Source organism: Fragaria vesca, linkage group LG2 (assembly GCF_000184155.1).
Source record: "Fragaria vesca subsp. vesca linkage group LG2, FraVesHawaii_1.0, whole genome shotgun sequence".
Lineage (NCBI taxonomy): Eukaryota > Viridiplantae > Streptophyta > Magnoliopsida > Rosales > Rosaceae > Fragaria > Fragaria vesca.
In genome coordinates, this window is record NC_020492.1 from 19,923,826 (window position 1) to 19,944,994 (window position 21,169).

Below are 21,169 nucleotides of genomic sequence, written 5' to 3' on the forward strand. Positions count from 1 at the left end.
CGTGACACGTCAGAAACTAATCTCGAAACGACGTCGTCTTGGTCATAAACACTAGGGAGAAAAAGTCATTATTGCCCCTATGTATCTTTTCCTGACGTATTTAACATGTATCGGGGTGTTTCCGGCCGTTTTTCACCGTATCCGGCCATGCCTTGTAGATTAGGGCTAGGGGTCGATTTTAGGGCGAAACCATAACCAAACTAAATTATTTGGTTTAAAGTTTTTTTTCCAACCGAATTCGGATTTTAAAATCTTTGACCAAATGTAATATTCGGTGAACAAAATCAGAAATAATGATTGATCGAGTGATTATGTTACTGAAGTATACCAGGCGTTTGATCGATTTGCATCGAATAGGCATTAATTGAAGTCTATTTTGTATTGTCAAAATATGCATAGGCCTCTAAATCTATCGATACTCTATTGGCATATAGAGTATATATATTATATGCTGATATTGTGTATTACAAATAAAATAAAATAAATAGGATGTAAATATTTTTGGAGAGGAAGGGAAGAGTTGAGAACTTGGGGGAACGAAAAAAATAAAATAAAAAAAATAAAAAGAAAAGACAAGAGATGAACCGACCTTGAGGGTTTAGAAGGGTCGACCAGGAACCGACTTAAGTAAGAAATAAAAGAAAAGAGGAGTACGCTCAATGAGCACGGCTGCGGGAGGAGAGATGATCCACGATCAGACGTCTCTCATCGATGCACCTTCACCAATTCTTTGTTAGCTCTCATCTAGTCTGGGAGGTGGACCTCAGTACTCTAAAACCCAGGAATTTAAGTTTCATCGATCAAATTCAACGAGAGCTATGCTCATTTTTTTTCTTCCCTAAAATCGATCATTACGACCTCGGATTAGGTCAGGTAAGTATTGGCTGTTGTGGATTAAATTGATTACAGTTGTTTCTTGATTTAATTCTGGGTCAGGGTGTTACACCAAAATATTTGGCCCATTTGAATTTTCAGATAAGTTCGAGTCGGTTTCTGTTTTGACCCATATTTTAAAAACTTTTGGCCCATCTAACATCTCACTGTAAAGTTGAACTTCAAGTTTTTGACTTGAGAAACATGATTTTTTATAAACTCAAAGTACAACAAGCAATTCAATGCATTCTCAATATTTTCTACACCAACAGATTTCTTCGAGAAATAAGTTGAATGAGAAATTGAGTTAAGGTTAGGATATTTGTCTTTTATTAAAGTATGGGAGAGCACATTGTAAATAGAGATGGAATCTACTAGGTACTAATAATAATAGCGTTTTACGTGTATAAATTATATATCTATATATACATTATATAATTCGGGTTGGTTCAGTTATTTTCTGTTTGTTTAAGAGTTTGAACCGGATCAAATCCGATTTAAATCGGATCGGATCGGTTCACTACTTATTTTGACCTAAATGTTTTGGTTCGATTATCTGATCCGGATTTTTAGTTCGACTCGGTCGGTTTTTTGCACACATTCGGTTAAATGCCCGACCCTTTTGTAGATTAAGAATCTAATCTCAGATACGGCAAAATACGGTGGGAAGCTGCCCGATACGCGTCAGACATATCTGGTACGTATCCGTAAATAATTGAATCGTGGGGGCATTAATGACCTTGCGCCTCAGTGTATCAGTGTTTGGCTTCTGCTCCTCGCAATTCGCAGTGTTGCTTCTCCAGTTTTCTCTGAGACTGTTACTGTTCGATTCAGAAATCCAAAACCCTAATTTCGAACAGAGAGAGAGAGAGAGAGAGAGAGAGAGAGAGAGAGAGATGAGCACGCTGAAGCTCGACTCGCTTTCTCCGGCTGAAACCGTGGAGATAGAGAACGGCCTATCCCTAGTGCCGCGGCTGAGGCTCAATATAACAGTGTATCCATCGAGCCAAGTTGTGAGCAAACCGATTGACGAGTGGAAGATGAAGCAAACCCTAATTGACTTCATGAAGAGCTCGCTTTCCGATCCGATTATGGTTCCGGAGGAGGATCTGAAGATCCGAAGGGTGAAGGATCTCAAGAAGCGGAAGCGGGACGACCCTGTGGCTTCTGGAACCATCTTCATTAGGGACCTAGGGTTTCTGAGGAAGAAGAGCAGGAAGGATGAGGATGAGGAGAGGAGCGTTGAGGAGGTGGAGAAGAAGTTTAGGGATTGGAGGAGGTACATTGTGGAGAAGATGGATGGGATTGAGCTTAATCTTGAAGGGGTCAAGTTCAAGCTAAACGTCGCCGTTCCGGAGTCGGATGATTTTAATGGGATGAAGAAGGGCTGGGAGGAGTTTCACGCTTTCGGAAATAGAGGTTTGTTAGTGGATTAGAAATCAGAATGTGGTTTGAAGTTTTGATTTTGATTCAGTTTGAATGTGAATCTGGTTTGACAATTTGTGTCTTTTTGGCAGGGTTTTCGAAGAAGCAAGAGACTGATACTATAATTCTGAGGGGAGTTCCTTCACGGTGGTTCGCAGAGCCGCGGGTTTCGTCAAAGCCTTCAATGCTGGTTACACATACCATCTTTTCGACATTTGGGAAGATAAGGCATGTCAATCTGTTTGTTTTCTTGCTATATCGGTTGTTATGTTCTAGAAAAGCTATGGAGAAAGTATTATATGTGTTCAGTGTTCTGATATAGTGTAGTTTGTTCAACCACCACAAATTTAGTTCCGAATGTGCTCTTAAACAATATCTCTGTAGTTAAGCTAGAGAAGGTACTCATCAGGTGAAAAGTACTTGGACAATGTGATACTGTGTCAGCATTATAATGTTATTTGATTGCTCTTTTGGGAATAACTCATGTGTATCCTCGTTGGTTCAACACTCCACAATCTAATGGCATTAGCTAATCGTGCATATTCTTGTTGCTGTTCCTTGTTATTTACAATCATTAGGAATCTTAATGTTGCCGAGGACGATGATCCAGGTAAGGATGCGAATGAGGATGGTGGGGACTTGGTTTCAGGTCTCCATTGTAAGATTGTGGTTCAATTCGAGAAACACAAGGACTTCTACAATACTTTCAAATCGTTTTGTGGCCGCTCATTGCAGAAGGTAGGCAGGGTTTTCTTCACTAGAGTTTAGGAGTGATAGAACCATTACCTCCACTCAATTTGTCAATAATTCAATATGTTAGGTGCTAGCATTAAGATATGATGTTATTAACTGAGAGCTAGTGGTGCAAATACTTCAAAAAGAAAAGGTGGCCAATCAATGATGATGTGAAATCCACACTCCCCAAATTGTAATCCACACTCCATTTGTGGTAACTAAAATTTTGTCCTTAGTGACTTAACTTTTGTAAATGGTGACTAAAAATAGAAAGTGGGAGTATGGATTACAGGGGAGTGTGGATTTCACTTCCCTTTCTTGTTGGTTCCTAAGTTTGGAACTAAATATGGTGTTTTGTTGCAGGAAGGATCTAAGATGAAGGCTGATTATGAGGTTGCTTGGGACAAAGATGGATTCTTCCTAAACTTGAGAAATCAAACACAAGAAAACAGTAGTAGGGCACGAGAAACCACTACATATCCCAGGCAGCAGCAACACTTTTCTCGGTTTAGTGCCAATGAAGCTCCCAGAAAGAGGTTTAAGGTCAGAAACTCAATAGCTAACTACACAATTTGATGCTTGAAAAGAGTTTCTGTATATCCTGAGGGATTGATGTAGAATTGGTTCTTAGTTTGAATTCTACCATGTTTTCTCGCTTTGCTTGAAAACAACTCAAATCAGCTAGCACGTGTTATCTTCATGCTATACATCTGATCTCTGCACATGATTCCATAAATGATTTTGTTTGATTGCAGGAATAGAAGTTGCAGTCTGAATATCTCTACTGGAGCTGGGAGATTGAAGTGTCTTAATCTGATACAAGACATTGTATGACAGCAGAGAGCCAAAGACTACTGCTCTTGCGAGATCAGATATGAAAGATTAGCCTCTCGCAAATGCAAGGAGTACTGTAAAGCCCCAAATTTGTACCAACAATTCATATATGTGTTCTCTTCTTGGGGTTCAATGATTAAATATTAACAGTTATAATATGCTTCTTCATCCAATCCTCCCTCCTCTTGGCCTACTATATTTACACTTGATGCAGCTGTAGTCATTCTAGTTGTTTAGTTCAGGGCATTACCTCATGCTATACCTTCACTTCACTTGATGGATCAAACCTACCATTATTGTAGGTAGTCTAACCAACAGGCATGGTTGACCGATCATCCTTGTGTAGTTACGTTGTGGCAAACACCTAAAAGACGAAGTCCTTGGTTTGAGTCTTTCTTATGGAATTTGGTGCTAGAAGTCTCGAGTCTTTCATAAAGATGGAAGTCTTGTTATCTCACCTTCACTCAAAGAATCTAGCGACTTGGTCTTTAAGATATTACATGCTGAGCCCCATTTCTAGGGTCACTACATTCCATTCCCATTATTACAAGATGAAGGAAAATAAAAGAACATGGTTGTTGTGGATCTTAAGAATTGGTGATATGCTGGAAGAACTGAACCCCCATAAACAATCACCAAGTGTATCTTGTGTATAACTGCATGATCTTGGTTGCATTTCGGTTATACTTGTTTTTCCTTGTTAATAATGAACGTGTTGGGCAGCTAGTTAGGCAGAGGATGTGTATGCACATCACAAGCCTCTGAAAATTGTTTGTTTAGAAGAAGAGAAACGTGAGCAAAGTAGCAAACGGGTTATAGATAACAATATAAATCGATTGTGACCGGTACGAGAGACGGAGAGAGTCAGAGACGGCTGAGACGCCATTATATTCAAAGCAGCTTCATCAAGATCACTTCAAAAATGAATCTCTTAAGTTTCTGTGTCGATGACAAAATCCCATATTATAATGGAATGGGTTGTTTACTATACAATTTCTTCAGGAATCAAATCGAAACACCATCATCGGATCATAGTCTAAACCAATATTACTCATAATTTACATTTACAAACATGGAAGACAGATTGAAAGGTAGCACAAAAATTTGTACATGCGCAGCTGCAAAATCTTGACCCAAGAAAAAAAAAGGGAAAAGAAATAAAAGAACGAAGAAATGTAAGTCAACGTACTGCTTCATCATGCATCACCAACTTTTCCGGTGATCATGTTTCCGGGATCGGGGAGTGTAATTGCTGTCACTTTTCGGAGAAGATAATTCACTAGTACTGATCACCATCTTATGCTCACTCGACCTTTTCACATGTTGTTTTGGCTTCGAAGATTTTCTTCTCTTTGCAGCAGACTGTTCTTTCAGTGTTGGAATCGCATACCAACCTATAGAGGTACACAAAATCGCCACCGACCGCCCAAACACGGCGAGCAACACCAAAATCAGCACTACAACCACCGGAAGATAAAACGACGGTCGTCTGAAGTTGATGTCTGACCAGAAGTCAAACATGTTGCTCTTCTTAGGTTGTTGCTCAAGTACTGCTTCTTCTTTGGCGGGCGCTGGCTTAACGGTCATTTTATCTAACCCTTCTGCATGCTTTTCTTCATGATTATCATGATGGTGAGGCTTCTTCTTCTGCTCGTCTTGCTTCTTCTCCTTTAATTTGAGCACAATCGGAACAGGAACGTTGTCGTTTGAGTCCTTGTACACAAACCGAACAAAGGTATCGTCCTCAGAGCCGGTTTGAGCATAAATCTGCTTGCGTTTCTCTTCAAGATCAGCCACAAGTGCAGAGAACTTGTCGAGGCCTCGAGTCGAATAAGGGTTCTTGTCCTTGTTGCTGTGATGGATTCTATGAATGAGACCACCACTTCTTCTGCCTGATGATCTTCTTGGAGTCGAGCAAGGACTGTTTGTGATGATGGGTTCGTCGTACTCATCAGATGTTTCTGGGTGGAAAAAGCCACAGCTGAAAGGGCTCAACATTGTTTTGGTTTTTCAGATTGCTAAGGATTTTTGGAGTGTGGTTTGGTTTGATTAGGAGAGAAGATAGAGCCACCACATATATAAGTGGAAGTTTGAAATGCAGAGGCAGATCCAAAACGCAAAGAGGGTTTAGTCAAAATGAGAGGTTTGAAATGGCAAAATCCTATTGGAAGCTTCTGTTTTGACTTCCTAACTTGGGAAATAGTACCGGTGCTTCAATTACTCGTTGCAAACTAACAATATATGATCTAGAAGAAAGTGTTGAACAAGTAGATGATGCTCATTATGCTTGGAGAAGGGGATTGAATTGGTCCATGGTTCATACTTGAAAACTAGCATATGTTTCTTGGCGAGTAACGCGCCTATCTGGCTATCTTTATCAAGGTCATAGACTAGTGACTACTGAGTGTAACATCATCTAGAAGGGGGGCATTCGGACAACGAGAGATTGAATGAAGAGGCTGCAAAGATTAATTGTAATAATTATATGTCAAATCACGATATTTTTTATTATGTTTTTTTTCATGATGTAAATAGGACGCTAAAGAGAAACGTGACCATCTTTCTAACTTAAATTTCATGTTTTATGTCATCCTAATTTACTCTGTAGATTTGACGTTGTAATCTATTATAACTTATCAGGAACTATACTAGTATAACACAATAATATAAAGGGAGTGAAATTTACATATCTTTTTTACAATCCACACACCTCTGTCCCACTTTTTATAAAAGAAATGTCTAAAATGTTCATGTTTTAATCTCTTGAAATTGTCTAAGATAGAGACATTTTAGACATTTCTTTATAAAAAATGGAGTAAGGGTGTGTGGATTGTAAAAAAAAAATGTGTAAATTTCAGCCCCCTAATATAAAAAGGAAATACGAAGTTCACATATGGGGAACAAAAATCAGTGATATACTGCAACAAAACTTCGGCAACAAAACCCCACCCATCTAAATGCTTTCATCAGTAGCGGTCCATATCTATAAAATCCACATTATCAGAACTTTCTAAAGCCAAGCTTGTGGAGTACGCATACTATCTCATCCATGGTGTAATTACATGACAAATAAATGGTTGGACTTTGTTTCCGATCGGACAAAAAATGACGTCCCTCTTTGATATTCTAATGCAAATATCCTATGATAATGTTAGTTAATCATTTACAATCGTGTAATAAGATTTTGGATAACCTACATTTGCATCATGTCATATGTCATTATGTAAGTTCATTACGTTGCAAAGCTGCCTAAAATTTTAGAACCCGTTGTAGATAATACTTGTATACATGACATAACATGCCAAATTATGATCATGTTTGCTTACCTAACATGGTGCAGACAGGTATTCTTAATCTTCTACAAAAGAATACAATACAATTCTCAATGGATGTTCACAAGTACGTTCACATGACCCATTAAACTACTTATTCCTTGTGACCCTCTTATAATAGTCAGCGTTAACGACCTTGTACTATTTCCACGCATTTAATCAGAGACTTCAAAATAAACATCAAATGGAAGCAAAAGCAACCCTTAATCCAATTAGTAAGATACAAAAACCGGACAGCTAAAATCAAGGATGGGTTGGAGTGATCTCCACTCATTCTTCTCACCTAAACCATAAGCCCAGTAGAAGGTTGCTTTCACCTGATTACTGTATTAGAGCGACTAGGAATGATTTAAGCTCTTAATTTAAACAACATTGACCATCAATGTCCAAAAAAAAAAGGGCATTGACCATAACCTTAGCGGTCCAATACTCATTCATGCTGCAAAGTGCAAAATCTCTTCTAAACAGTTCTCATATGTGCAAGCTACATTTTCGTATAAATAGCATGCACGGTCCAATACTCATTCATGCTGCAAAGTGCAAAATCTCTTCTAAACAGTTCTCATATGTGCAAGCTACATTTTCGTATAAATAGCATGCATGACTACAGAGCCTATTGTACAAGTGGATTTTATGAACACAAAACCCTTACAAATGGAATGGGAATGAGCATGATAGTGGAGGGAAACTGCTGAGAGTTCTCCGGACTTCAGTTGATAAGATCCCTGAGAAAAACATGTGATGATAGGCACAAAAACTGTGAGCTTCTGAAATTAGACCATGAATAAACAAACTTGCTTAAACACATAGAACGCTCACCAGTATCATTTTCTTCCAAGATAAAGACTGCAAACTTGCCAGCTATTCAATGTCATCAAAGTCTTCATCAAACTTGACGTATTTCTCTTGCACTTCTCCAACTGTAAGCTAATTTGTTAAGTAAAATTATAACATGGGATTTTTGTATTCATATATAAACTTTTGTACCCCAAACCCAAAACTCTTCTAGATAACCAGAACCTGCCAAACCCACTCATGGACCCGGCCTCAAAACTCGGGCCTCGCACTGCACCCTGCAAAATCTTTAGGAGGCAGGTCTAACAAAAAGCTACGTAGGTAGCGGAAGTTTTTGAAGCCCATACCATATGGGAGTAATTTTCAAATGCGGATAAAAGACAGTGATAAACACTTCACAAGCTTATAAGTACATCGAAAAAATGAAGGAATAGAGTGAAGTATTTTAGAATGAAAAGTAAAAGGATATCTGTGGTAATCCCAATCAACAGGACCAACTGCAATTTTGCTGAATTCTACTGCACTAGCTTCAATGCTAGCAAAAATGTATCCATTGGTCTTGTCTATCAGCTTAACTAGCTTTCCCACGCTCTCTTTATCCTGAGAAGTAGAATCTGAGTGAGAACACATAGTATACAGCATAAACAATACATGAGGTCATCAGTAAACTAAAGAGGTCGGCATGCCTGAATATCTAAAGTTGTAAAGTTGACAAGACTGAAATCTTCTATGACACCACACAGCTCCTTTGTAAGCTTTCTGCAATATGGACCACAAACAACTTACTGATAAAAAATAATTAAACTTCTCATAGTTTTGCTTTACCCTATTGAGTTCCTGATATTCATCAGACCTGAATTTAGCGGAGCGCGGATCCTGATCAAGACTGTTCTGAAGATAAGATAAATCCTCCACATCAGTATAAAAATCAAGGTTGAAAGCTGCACACATAAAGAAGATGCTTAAGATTAGAAAGGATGACCAGCAGCATTGTTAACATCAGTTACCTTGCAAGTCGTGTGTAATAAAACTGCAGCAATTACCTAGCTTTCCATAGTTCTGTATCAAATCAATCTTGGACAAGACATTAATGTGCGGGAGGTCCATATGTAACATGGTTGATAAAGAGAGAAGCAACGCACTGACATACTTAGCAGGGTCACTGCAAAGATGGGCGTCAACTAAATGTACTGCAGCCAACTGCAGAAAATCAGGAAGCCAACCAAATAATGAGCAGAAGGCACATCAATTATTCACGGTCCTGGTGATGGTCAAAGCAAGAGCACAAAAGAAATTTATAATCATACCCTGAGGTTTAACTTCTTTACGAGTCTCATGATAATGTTCTTGGCATTGGAATGAAGAAAGAATAGTTCCACTTGGCCAGGAAAATCAAAGAGAAGATAGTGATCTGCAGTAACATTGATAGGCAGCAGAATGCTATTGTCAATTTCACCACCACTCAAGGGAAAAAACTAGAAGAATGCTAACAACCATGTAAGCCAAACTGATATGCTTGCAAAATTTCAAATTGTGGATTTCAAAACACTTCACTTATTGATTGAATTTAAGCATCATTGGTTATAATTCTGAGCAACCATAAGACTAGCTCCAGTTTGAACTGATGCTTGATATAACAATGAAACATCACATATTAGCCAATTAAACAAACACTCAGAGAAGCTCTGCAGCTTCTCCTCATCACTATTACAAAACTCCAAGAAGCAGCTATGATGTATCATAGCTAAACAACATATAAAACTGCACATATAAAGAACTTGAGGGGAGAAGATAAGAATAAGCATAACAGAGCGTTATTATCATAAAAGAGAAAAGCAAGTAAAACATACTTTTAAGCAGAGGTTTTAACTTAGCCTCCAACCAGTCAATATTCTTCTCTAGAAAATCCATGCAAAATACAAGACCTGGATGATGAACATGACAACAGAAACTTCAGAAGCTGCAGAACAAGATATTTCATACTTTACAAGTATGAGTACCGTACATCGAAAACTACTTCTAGAGGACAGTTAAGTGCCCAGTTAAGCATCATCACTACATATTTAGGTTACTTTGCAAAATAGACTGCGAGTTTTAAGCTTGCAAGTGAACTGTAATCCTAAATTCGGAGAGATGAACTAACTTTGTGTTAATGCAAGAAATGGAGAGATAGTAGGCACTGACCTCCATTTGGACCAAGAGAATGTTCCGCCATGACGTCACTTAGTTTGATAAGATCAGCTATGTTCACAGCACAATCATACCTACATTCTAAATCAAGGTTCCACATACTAGAAGCAAATGCAACACTGCAAAAATACATGAAACTGAAAGATTAACAAATTGAAAAGGATACGGTAATGTATCGTTAGCCGGATCCAAATTGATAACCGCAACTTTCCTGCAGTAAAAAAAATCGACAAACTGTAAGTACAAATACGCAATCACACACTAAACAGAGAAATGAGAGTAGAATCTACCTTCCGATGAGTTCGAGAAACTGCGACATGCCGTTGCAGTAAGTGGTCTTCCCTGAGCCAGGTGGACCGATCACGACTTGCCCGAACACCATCTTCAGTATGCTCCGGCAGCGAGCTATGCAAGTTGTGTTGCCAGGAAAATCGAATTAAAAGCTAGAGAAGATTGAATAGAAGCAGTAAGGAGGTGACTAGAGTGGGTCGGATTGGTTCGGTTCCGATTTAGGGGGTTTTAGGGTTTAATCGAGCAAAGCTTTCTGGGTGTGTGACTCTGTGGGAGTTGTTATGAAACGGGGACAAAAAATCTGCGGGTAAAAAAAAACCTATGGGCTACGTGGACACGTGGTGCCCGTAGCGGATACGAGGTTCGTGGGCCTAGCGGGCTGAGGTGTCCACCATTTAAGTTAAGTTTGTATTGGGCCTTGCACTCTGATTGGTCCAGCAACTCTATCCTTCTTCGCCACCGTCAAAACGGCGCCGTTGATCCGCCCGGACTTGGATACTCTCCGGTTCAGAGTTCAGACCTTTTAATGCATCATTGTGCGGTAAATGTTTGTTATTTTTAACCTTCTAATTTATACCAAACCACATATACCCCCTCTAAAAAAATTTGAAACACGAAAACATTCATAGATATTCACTTTTACTTTTGGTAAAACCATATGTTGATCGTTGATTCGTCGCTAATGCTAAAGCTGTCTCAAATAAGGAGAGCAAAGGAGCAAAACGAGTTCTGGAGCAGTAGCTTCCAGCTCTAATATTTCATTGAAATTCAACCAAAATCCCTGACCTCCATATAAATAAAAATAAGAAAGAATAAGAGAGACATAGTTTTTAAAAAGAAATAAATGCTGATAACGATCGAGCTCCATTTTAATGGAACCTGATAGGTTTCTTAATCACCCTCTTTGACCTGTCTCTTGCTAACTTAAAGTCCTTCAATTTTTTAGCACAAGGAACAGTTGTATTGTTTGTCTCAAAAGATGAACCTTCATCACTTTTGCGGCTCTCCAACGACAGCTTCCCTAGCTTCTCCAGTACTACAACTGCCTCCTCTGGAGTTTCCTCATCCTTTGCAAGTTGTGCAGCTTCAGCGGCCTTCTTTGTGATTTTTGCAGCTGCCTTCTTCGCATCCCTCGCAGCTGCAATTGCCTTCTTTGCGTTTTCAAACGTCTCTTGGTTTCGCGTTATGAGCTGTGCAGATTTAGCCGCCACACTTGCTACCTTTGCAGCTTCAGCTGCCTCGTTTGCAAACTGAGCGGCTACACTGGCCTCCTTTGCGGCCAGTGCAGCTTTAGCCGCCCGCTTTGCGCGCTGTGCAGCTATAATCGTCTCATCTATAAATTGTTGAACTGCAGCCGCTTCCTGAGCAGCTACAAACTGTACATCTGCTGCCTCCTGTAAATTCTCATTATATATAACACGTTCGACTTCATGATCATAATCAGATAAATCAGAAATCTATAATAGCGAGCTGCTTCTTCTATATGATCGACTTCCATATTTATTTCATCCATATCACACGTATTAATCAACTCACCTCTAACATACGACTATAAATGGCATTCCTGAGCCTGGTTGGTGTAAGTATGCCCGCTTGTAATTGCTCCGATATACTCTCCAACGATTTTAACTCGCACAGTTTATCTTTCTTTCCTACAAACTCTATATAGTGGTCGTATACATCCGTTGCATATATGTCGGCATGGCTGCAAGTTAATAGTTTAGATTATTATTTCCACTTTGTGAAGTTCCTGAACATAAAATTTAAAAACGAAGAACAAATATGAGTAACTGATGAGGAGAGTAGTAGTCTTACTAGATTATATTCCGCTTCATCTTCCGAATTTTCATCTCGATGGCGCGCTTGAAAAAGAAATAGATAATTGTGACGAGACTGAATTCATAACATAATATTTGAAGTAAACAAAACCGATCATTTCCAATTATACCATACAATTTTCTCTAAAATTAAAGCATTATTCAAACTGTAACCAAATCTTCAAAATCAAGAAGGTAATAAGGATCTTTAGTGATAGAAAGAGCAAAGCAATACAAGATGTATAGAAAGCACGTACATGAAGAAAAAAGTGTGATAAGCTAAATATACGTACGTTTACAGGTTTCTTGAATGCCCAAAAATAATTCGTCCTGCGTCTGAGTTTTCTCGGAAGGAAAAACTGCGCTTTTAGGACTACGATCGGGTCTTGATCCTCCATCGCGGATCAGTTTGATAGTCTCTCTTCAGAAAACTTCAGCGACTTTTCATATACGTAGAAATTTCAAAGGGTGTTCTTAAATTATAGTTAATATTTATATGGTGAGGAGAGAGGAAGAGATATATACTAGCTAGGGTTCTTGAAGAGAGTTCACGTTGAATTGAACACAATATAACGATTATAAAAGGGATTTTTTTTTTTAACTCATATATATAGAATGGTGAAGAGAAAAGGAAAATCATGACTAAATTTTCCAAAAGTGTACTTCCAAATTGATTCCCGGCTAGCAATATCTTTTTATTTAAATTACTTTGATGATAATTTGAGGGAAGATGATGATTCTCTTCTTGATTTTCCTTCAAACCGTTCATTTTGTATCATTCAATTTTAATTTTCTAATTTGACAAACTCTTTTCCTTTTTGGTATGAAAGAGTTTCCTAAAATATTGTATCGATCTATTCATATCGCTTTGAGGGTTTTGATCTTCCCTTACCATCAGACGTTTAGACTGCTGAAGCTGAACGACTAGGCTAAGGTGAACATGTCCGGCGGGTCTTCTGATGGTAATTAATCCTTTTTACTGTTTTTATGTTATGTGTTTCTAATGCTGAAATTTGATCTTGCTACTTATGTGATAATGATTTGGTTTTGTGGCTAAAGTTCGGAACGCAGAGAATAATCCACGCTCAATTCAGGTCAGTAGTAGTTTCATTTTTCTCAGCTACCAAGAAAATAGAGAACCTCTTATTCCGGTTTTAACTGTTAATCGAGCAAAAACTATGGGGGTAAAAAGGAAACAAAAAAAAAAAAAAAAAAACCAAATGCGGGCTAGGCGGACACGAGGTGCCGCTAGCCGGTTACGAGGTTCGTGGGCCTAGCGGGCTGAGGGGTCCACTATTTAAGTTCAAGTTTGTGTTGGGTGGGCTTTGGTGAGAAGCAGAGGGGCGCCGTTGATCCGCACCCGTTCTTACCTTTTTTGAGTTTTTTCTAACCTTTTCATTCATATTCACTTATACTTTTCGTAATTTGTATTTCTTTACGTCGAGTTTATTTTCATTTGGTAAAACCATGCGTTGAAAAGAATGATATGAAATACCGTTTGATTTGAATTCAGCAGCTCGCTTTAAAAAATCTAAACCCCAACACAAATAGGAACAAAACTGATACAACACCACATTACAATCAGTAAATCACATAACAGAAGTTGAACAAAATTTGATTAAACACCACAGCGAAAACATCTTCATGAAAAGTTCAGTGTTTTCACGACACCCTGAGCCGCTCCCCGGGTATTTACTCTGCAGTTACAGTCGTCTCGTTTGCACTGGTCTCCTCCGCAGTCTTCTGACAGCGATAACTTCCCTAGCCTCCTTTCTAACACTGCCTCAACTGGAGTTGCCTCCAGAATCGTCTTATCCTCTTCTGCAAGTTTTGCATCCGCAGCAGTCTTCTTTGCGAATTCTGCATCTGCATTTGCCTGCCTTGCAAGCTTTGCATTTTCTAACGTCTCCTTTGTTCTCTTTACTAGCTGTGCAGATTCAGCCGCCACCTCTGCGACCTTTGCAGCTTCAGCTGCGTCCTTTGCAAATTGTGCAGCTTCAGTGGCATCTTTTGCTGTCACTATAGCTAAAGCGGCCTGCTTTGCGCTCTCTGCAGCTACAATCGTCTCGCCTATAAACTGTCTAACGGCAGCTTCCTCCTCTGCAGCTACAGTTTGTACATCTGCTGCTTCCTGCAATTCATCATGCATGATACTACTATTAAAGGCAGTAATAATCTTTATGATCAACTATTTCAGAAATCTACGAAGCTAGCTTTTTCTATACGACTTTCACTTTTTGTTTCATCCATTATGCATGGTGCACATATATATTAATTCTTACCTCACTAGCCACTCATACATAGTGTAGACCCAGACGAACCTCTCAGACAAAAATAAACAATACAACAAGAGCAGAAGGGAAAGAAATTGTACAAAATTCATCAGTCAAGCAGTATCTCACCTCTAACATACGATTATAAATCGCATTCCTGAGCCTGGTTGGTGTAAGTATGCCCGCTTGTAATTGCTCCGATATCCTCTCCAACGATTTTAACTCGCACAGTTTATCTTTCTTTCCTACAAACTCAATATAGTGGTCGAATACATCATCAGCACAAATGTCGGCGCGGCTGCAAGTTAATAGTTTAGATTATTAATTCCACTTTGTGAAATTTCCGGACAGAAAATTTAAAATCCTAAAAACAAATATGAGTAAGTGATGAGTAGAGTAGTCTTACTAGATTATTCTCCGCTTCATCTTCCGAATTTTCATCTCAATGGCGCGCTGGAAAGAAATAGATAGTTGTTATTGATTAATCTGATTGTAAATAAATGCATAGATGAATGAAATATGAAGACGAATTCCTATGATAGGCTGATATACGGGTTATATATGGGTTCCCCTGTAGGTACTCTGATGTTACAAGACTGAATTCATAACATAATATTTTGAAGGAAACAAAACCGATCATTCCAATTATACCATGCAGTTTTTCTTTTTCCTTCTAAAATTAAAGCATTTTTCAAGCTTTAATTTAACCACATCTTGAAAACCAAGATGTCGGGATCTTTTAGTGATAGAAAGAGCAAAGCAATACGAGATATGCAGAAAGAATATACATTAATGATACAATGAAGAAAAATAAAGTAATGATAAAGCCGAAAATACGTACATTTACAGGTTTCTTGAATGCCCAAAAAAATTCATTCTGCGTCTGAGTTTTCTCGGAAGAAAAAACTGCGCTTTCAGGACTATGATCGGGACCTGATCATCCATCGCTAATCTTTGCTGAATTCTACGGAGTTACGTATCGACTAATAATGTAAGTAGGGAAACTATATATCTAGCGTCTGAAGCCTAGGACCTGGGATACAAATTCAAGGATCGATGAGATTGAACTGCCACTGTACAAGTCATAATGTTAAATTGCCAACACTTTTATAGAGCAAAAATCCATATTCTTAATAGTATTAGGAACTTCTTTTTTAAATAAAGTACGAGCTGATGATTTAAAAAATTCAAATTCAATGGAAATAAGCAAGAATTATATTTTTTATTTGGAAAGTTATTGTAGCTAGACTCGACTCGAAATAATACTATGTTATTGTTTCTCGTTTTAATTAGTAACGTTTCATACAAGTATATTTTTCTTTGGTAAAAGTAGGTTTTTTTTTTTTCTTTGAGATTGAAGGAGGTTTCTTTGATATATATCCTTCTTTGGAAAGTAGGATTCTTTCTAGCTTTCTAAACAATTCTGTTTTTTTTTTTGGTAAGTAGGTTTCTTGTCTTAGTTTACAAGGAATACTTACTTTCCTTATTTATACCGGAAACACCGAGAAACAGTAGTATTGTAGAAAATTATGTTCACACTTTCACCGTACCAAATAAGCCAATGTAGAAGATTATGACTAGATTTGTTGTGCACGGAGAATCTTTCTAACAGCTATATATAACACACCGTGGTTGGAGAAATCAAACGAGTAGCTATTAGCCTCTTGTTTAACCCAATAAGAAATAATGGGGCGGTCGTTCAAAGTTTTTAAAGTTCGTGAATCTCATCAAAAGCAAGCAGATAGTAGCGAAAGTCAATCTGAAGAAACTCATCGTGAACGTCGTGAACGTCAAAATCTTGAACGTGACCTACGAGCAGCACGACGAGCTCAACAACTAAGTGCACAATTACGTGCGAGTGAAGCCAAGAAAGATGGTGAAGCTAGAATTGTGTTACGCCGCTCTAGAGTTAATAAAGGTGATAACCTCCCCTTGGAGGAGAAACTCATGGACCGAGAAGAGTTACTGTCAAAGCTCGAAAATTACAATGAGAGATACCGTCAAAGAAACTCTTTCGAGCTGCCTGAACTGGACCCGAATATTCTTCAAGTCAAAGACATGACCAGAGAAGAAGTGATTCAAGTACTTGCACAATATGAGAAGCAGGAATCGACTAGTTACCGCCCCTACATGGTGCCGTCAAGGAGTCCATCCAAAGCATGCATGGATAGTAGATGCAAACGTTTCGTTGTAAAAAGAAGAAGATTAATCATACGTAATCCTTGTACCCAGAAATACCTCGCCACTAGTATTGCTCTGAAGTTTATCATGAACTTGTGCAAGGATGATATAACTTCGGACCTTCGTTTTCTTTATTACAGCAGACGTGACGTATTCAAGAGTATGATGAGTGTTAGTGCAGTGATAGACGATATCTGCTGCATGATTGGCTCGACTAGGTCGAGTCTTCGTGTTACAGCATGTGAAAAAGGTGTTGTGATTGGTAACATCTCTTTTAAGGAAGGAGAAGATCAACCTGCTCGTAATGCTAATGACAGTGGAAAGAATGGAATTTATATCCCATCAATGACAAAGGACGTTACTATTGAGGCGGATAGCGATGCATTATTCATATTAATCGTCGAAAAACATACCGTTTGGAGTCGATTGGCCGAAGATGAGTTTCATAAGAAGTATCGTTGTATCATGATAACAGCAAAAGGTATGCCAGATGTAGACACCAGACGTTGTGTGAACAGAGCGAGTTATGAGTTGAAAATTCCTGTGCATTCACTTAACGACTTCAATCCATATGGAATGAAGATTGCTTCTGTTTATCGTTTCGGGTCAAAGAACATGGCTTATGACAGTCAAAACTTAGCCACGCCTGGTGTTAGGTTGTTGGGTATCTTGCACAAGCACCTGCAGAAGTATCCACTACGCGCAAAAGTTAAGTTGAAGATGAGCAGTCATGATAGGAAGAGTGCAAAACGTATGTTGGCCACAGATCATCTGGACAATTTGGATGAGGAGCTGAAATACATGCTTGAGAAGGGTATCAAGCTAGAACTGGAAGCTTTCGCTTCTTTCAGCGTTCGGTACTGGTCAAGGGTTTATCTGCACTTAGAGCTCCAAAGTCTATGCGAAGAAGAAGCTCCAAGCTAGTCAATTATTTAGTTAATTTCTCACGAAACATTGTACTTCCTTATTCTTTTTGTTATTACATCGATCTACTGAGAATAACAATTACTAGATTACTTTGAGTACAACATTTTTTAGTAAATTTGATCTGTAGTTGAAGAAAAACTTGTCGAGTTGAATTCCTCTCGTATCAAATAATGGGCAGCGGACCGACCCTCCTATGTAGACTGGGTTCCATACCCTCTTTTTCAAAATAAATAAATAAACATCATGATCAGACTTATAAACTCTTCAAAGCTATTTGATCACTCCATCTTCCAATTCATGTGGTTTATTTCAAACATGGTAAACATTAACTATTTCCTCACTAGCCGCTTATCAAATCTTCATACCAAAATAAATCCGCACAACCTCTCAAAAAAAAGAGAAAGCTACATACCAAGAACAAAAGCAAGAAAGAACAATAAAACACACTTGTCATTTGTCTCCTTTGCAGCATTATAACAACAGCGTCCCAAGCTGCTCCACTACAACTGCCTCTGCAGTTGCTTCTGGAGTCGCCTGATCCTCTGCAAGCTGTGCAGCTACAGCTGCCTTCTTCGCGACCTGTGCGGCTGCAGCTGCCTTCCTTGCGAGCTTTGCAACTGGAACGGTCTCCTTTGTTCGCTTTGCTAGCTGTGCAGATTCAGCCGCCACCTTTGCAAGCTGTGCAGCTTCAGCTGCCTTGTTTGCAAACCTTGCAGCTGCATCCGCCTCCTTTGCGGCCAGTGCATCTTCAGCCGCTTGCTCTGCCTGCTGTGCAGCTGAACCCGTTTCCTCTATAAACTGCTGAGCTGCAGGCCTTGTGCAGCTACAAACTAGACATCTGCTGCCTCCTGCAAAATTCATTATGAAACAAAGCCCGTAATCATCATGATCAGGTAAATCCGAAATCCTCAAAGTCCTCGTAAAAAATCTTATAACTTGCATAGTTAATTTTAATTTATTTGATCCATGGTACACATCATTTTTCTATTTTCGTTTCTTTTTTTTTTTAATTACAGGAAGATACAAGCAATTCATCATAAATCTTTCCTCACTAGCCAGTAGTCCAGAACTCATCAACTCATCAACTCTGTACAATACACCAATAAGTATAGACCCCCAAATGAGCCTCTCAGACAAGAATAAACAATACAACAAGAGCAGAAGGGAAAGAACAATGATGTAAAACTTGTCATGGATACACAGATATATTCATGATAAGTCAGTCAAGCAGTATCTCACCTCTAACATACGATTATAAATAGCATTCCTGAGCTTGGATGGTGTAAGTATGCCCGCTTGTAATTGCTCCGATATCCTCTCCAACGATTTTAACTCGCACAGTTTATCTTTCTTTGCTACAAAATCAACATAGTGCTCGTATACATCCGAAGCACAAATGTCAGCACGGCTGCAAGTTAATAGTTTAGATTATTAACAGAAAATTTAAAAACCTAAAAACAAATATGAGAAAGTGACGAGTAGAGTAGTCTTACTAGATTATATTCCGCTTCATCTTCCGAATTTTCATCTCAATGGCGCGCTGGAAAGAAATAGATAATTGTTATTGATAATTTGATTGTAAATAAATGCATAGATGAATGAAATATGAAGACAAATTCATATGATTGGCTGAGCATATACGGGTTATATATGAGTTCCCCTGTATACTGAATTCGATCATAACATAATATTTTGAAGCAGCAAAACCGATCATTCCAATTATACCATAATTTAAAACCATTCATAACTCAACCAAATCTTTAAAACCAAGAAGATGACCAGGATCTTCAGTGATAGAAAGAGCAAAGCAATACGAGATATGTAGAGAGCGCATACAATGATACAATGAAGAAAAATAAATAGAGTGAAAAACTGTAGATACGTACATTTACATGTTTTCTGACATGCCCAAAAATAATTCGTTCTGCGTCTGAGTTTTCTCGAAAGAAAAAACTGCGCTTTGAGGACTACGATCGGGTCTTGATCCTCCATCGCTGTTTTCACCCTCAAATTTGATGGAATCTCTTAAGAGAATTCGAGCGATTTATATTTGGAGTTTTAGAGGGTTCTTGAATTAAAATTTATGGAGAGGAGACATTAGGGTTCTTGAAGATCAGGTTGTGTGAAGCGCGATTATAAAAGAGAATTTTGAAACTCAATAAGTTTTTTTTATTTTTAGAAGTAGAAGAAGAGAATTTTGAAGAGAAATTTTAAGGGCCAATTATATATAAGTCCATTTTGAGACATTTTTTCCCACATAGATCCACCCCAACATTTTTACCCACATAAATCCACCCAAGTCTAAATAAGGTTTTGTATTAAGTATTGAAGTTCAACATAATTACAGACTGCCATCCAACAAAAAAAAAGATTTTCTCCTTTATATTTACAAGAATGCCACTAGTATAAAAAGTCAACAACCACTCATTTCGGAACAGTCTCCGGTGGACCTCCGGCGAGGTTTCCGGCGGACCTCCGGGGAGGTTTCCGGCCGACCTCCGGCGAGGTTTCCGGCCGCCCTCCGGCGAGATTTCCGACCGACCTCCGGCGAGGTTTCTGTCCGACCTCCGACGATGACAAAAATTACTACTACCAGCTATAAAAGCTACTACTACCAGCTACAAAAGCTACTACCACCGCCTACAAAAGATACTACTGTGAGGTTTCTGATGAACACAAAAGCTACTACCACCAGCCACAAAAACTACTACCACAAGCTACAAAAGCTACTACCACCGCCTACAAAAGCTACTGCTGTGAGGTTTCCGACGAACACAAAAACTACTACCACCAGCTACAAAAGCTACTACCACTGCCTACAAAAGCTACTACCGAGATAAACAAAAGCTACCACCAACATAACAAAAGCTAGCTACTACCCCTATATACAAAAGCTACCGCCACAACAAAAGTTATTACCGACATAAACAAAAGCTACTACCCCTATATACAAAAACTACTACTGCCAGACATAAAAGCTATTGCCTCCATCAATATAAGCTACTACCGTTACCAACAAAAATTACTACTCTAACTAACAAAAGCTACTACTTTCACTGACAAAAACTACTACAAGATATTTACTACTGTTTGAACTCTCACAATCTTCACCTCCACTTGATTTCCTGCAATTCGAATCAAAATCACGATCCGTCAACACATATGCAAATCACACTCACATATCTCGTGTTCGGATTTACAGAATCGTAGAGAGAAACAAAAATTAAAAGAAAGAACTGCATTACCTCTGTGAGATCTAAAGAATTAGAAGCAGATCGAGATTGATTTGACTCCGGCGATCTTGACGTCGAGAGGTCGTAACTCCAGACGACGAGGACGATCATTTGCGCACCACCACGTAATCAAACAGTGTGTTCCTTCAACACCTTTTTCAGAGTTCTGACCTCCATCCAATCCTTGACGTGTTGCAGATCGACGCCAGAGAAGCAGATCGATGTCGGTGTAGCAAAATCGACGTCGGAGATATAGGCCTCGG

The 21,169-nt window shown here is 38.7% G+C and overlaps 3 protein-coding genes across 4 annotated transcripts; 2 read left to right on the forward strand and 1 right to left on the reverse strand.

Annotated features, from left to right (window-relative positions):
• Positions 1–740: 740 nt before the first annotated feature.
• On the reverse strand, positions 741–10,731 carry LOC101313759 (GPN-loop GTPase 2-like). The gene is made up of 11 exons (XM_004290924.1): positions 10,475–10,731; positions 10,351–10,395; positions 10,179–10,258; positions 9,845–9,919; positions 9,302–9,405; positions 9,038–9,194; positions 8,848–8,935; positions 8,681–8,753; positions 8,464–8,594; positions 8,075–8,121; positions 741–766 (listed from the first exon to the last, which is right to left on the reverse strand). Exons 1-11 carry the CDS (start codon positions 10,564–10,566, stop codon positions 741–743), a joined length of 918 nt encoding a protein of 305 aa, XP_004290972.1. The 5' UTR covers positions 10,567–10,731.
• LOC101314046 lies at positions 1,753–4,027 on the forward strand. Of its 2 annotated transcripts, XM_004290926.1 has the most exons (5): positions 1,753–2,292; positions 2,391–2,526; positions 2,877–3,036; positions 3,397–3,576; positions 3,789–4,027. In XM_004290926.1, exons 1-5 carry the CDS (start codon positions 1,770–1,772, stop codon positions 3,792–3,794), a joined length of 1,005 nt encoding a protein of 334 aa, XP_004290974.1. In that variant the 5' UTR covers positions 1,753–1,769; the 3' UTR covers positions 3,795–4,027. The 2 variants fall into 2 exon arrangements, with proteins under 2 accessions (XP_004290974.1, XP_004290973.1); XM_004290925.1 differs by having other exon boundaries at positions 3,397–3,896.
• A 5,520-nt stretch (positions 10,732–16,251) lies between the features above and the next one.
• Positions 16,252–17,670, forward strand: LOC101296352 (DNA topoisomerase 6 subunit A-like). Its single transcript, XM_004292711.1, has one exon. The coding sequence runs from the start codon at positions 16,252–16,254 to the stop codon at positions 17,668–17,670; it is 1,419 nt and encodes a 472-aa protein (XP_004292759.1).
• The last annotated feature ends 3,499 nt before the right edge of the window (positions 17,671–21,169 follow it).

Excerpts from the sequence above, each read along its gene's own strand:
- LOC101314046 (XM_004290925.1), top strand. The coding sequence starts at position 1,770 with ATGAGCACGCTGAAGCTCGACTCGCTTTCTCCGGCTGAAACCGTGGAG. Across the intron at positions 2,293-2,390 it reads TCACGCTTTCGGAAATAGAG|GGTTTTCGAAGAAGCAAGAG; the intron begins GTTTGTTAGTGG and ends TCTTTTTGGCAG. Across the intron at positions 2,527-2,876 it reads TCGACATTTGGGAAGATAAG|GAATCTTAATGTTGCCGAGG; the intron begins GCATGTCAATCT and ends TACAATCATTAG.
- LOC101313759 (XM_004290924.1), bottom strand. The coding sequence starts at position 10,566 with ATGGTGTTCGGGCAAGTCGTGATCGGTCCACCTGGCTCAGGGAAGACC. Across the intron at positions 9,195-9,301 it reads TAAAGAAGTTAAACCTCAGG|TTGGCTGCAGTACATTTAGT; the intron begins GTATGATTATAA and ends GATTTTCTGCAG. Across the intron at positions 8,754-8,847 it reads CCGCGCTCCGCTAAATTCAG|AAAGCTTACAAAGGAGCTGT; the intron begins GTCTGATGAATA and ends TCCATATTGCAG.
- LOC101296352 (XM_004292711.1), top strand. The coding sequence starts at position 16,252 with ATGGGGCGGTCGTTCAAAGTTTTTAAAGTTCGTGAATCTCATCAAAAG.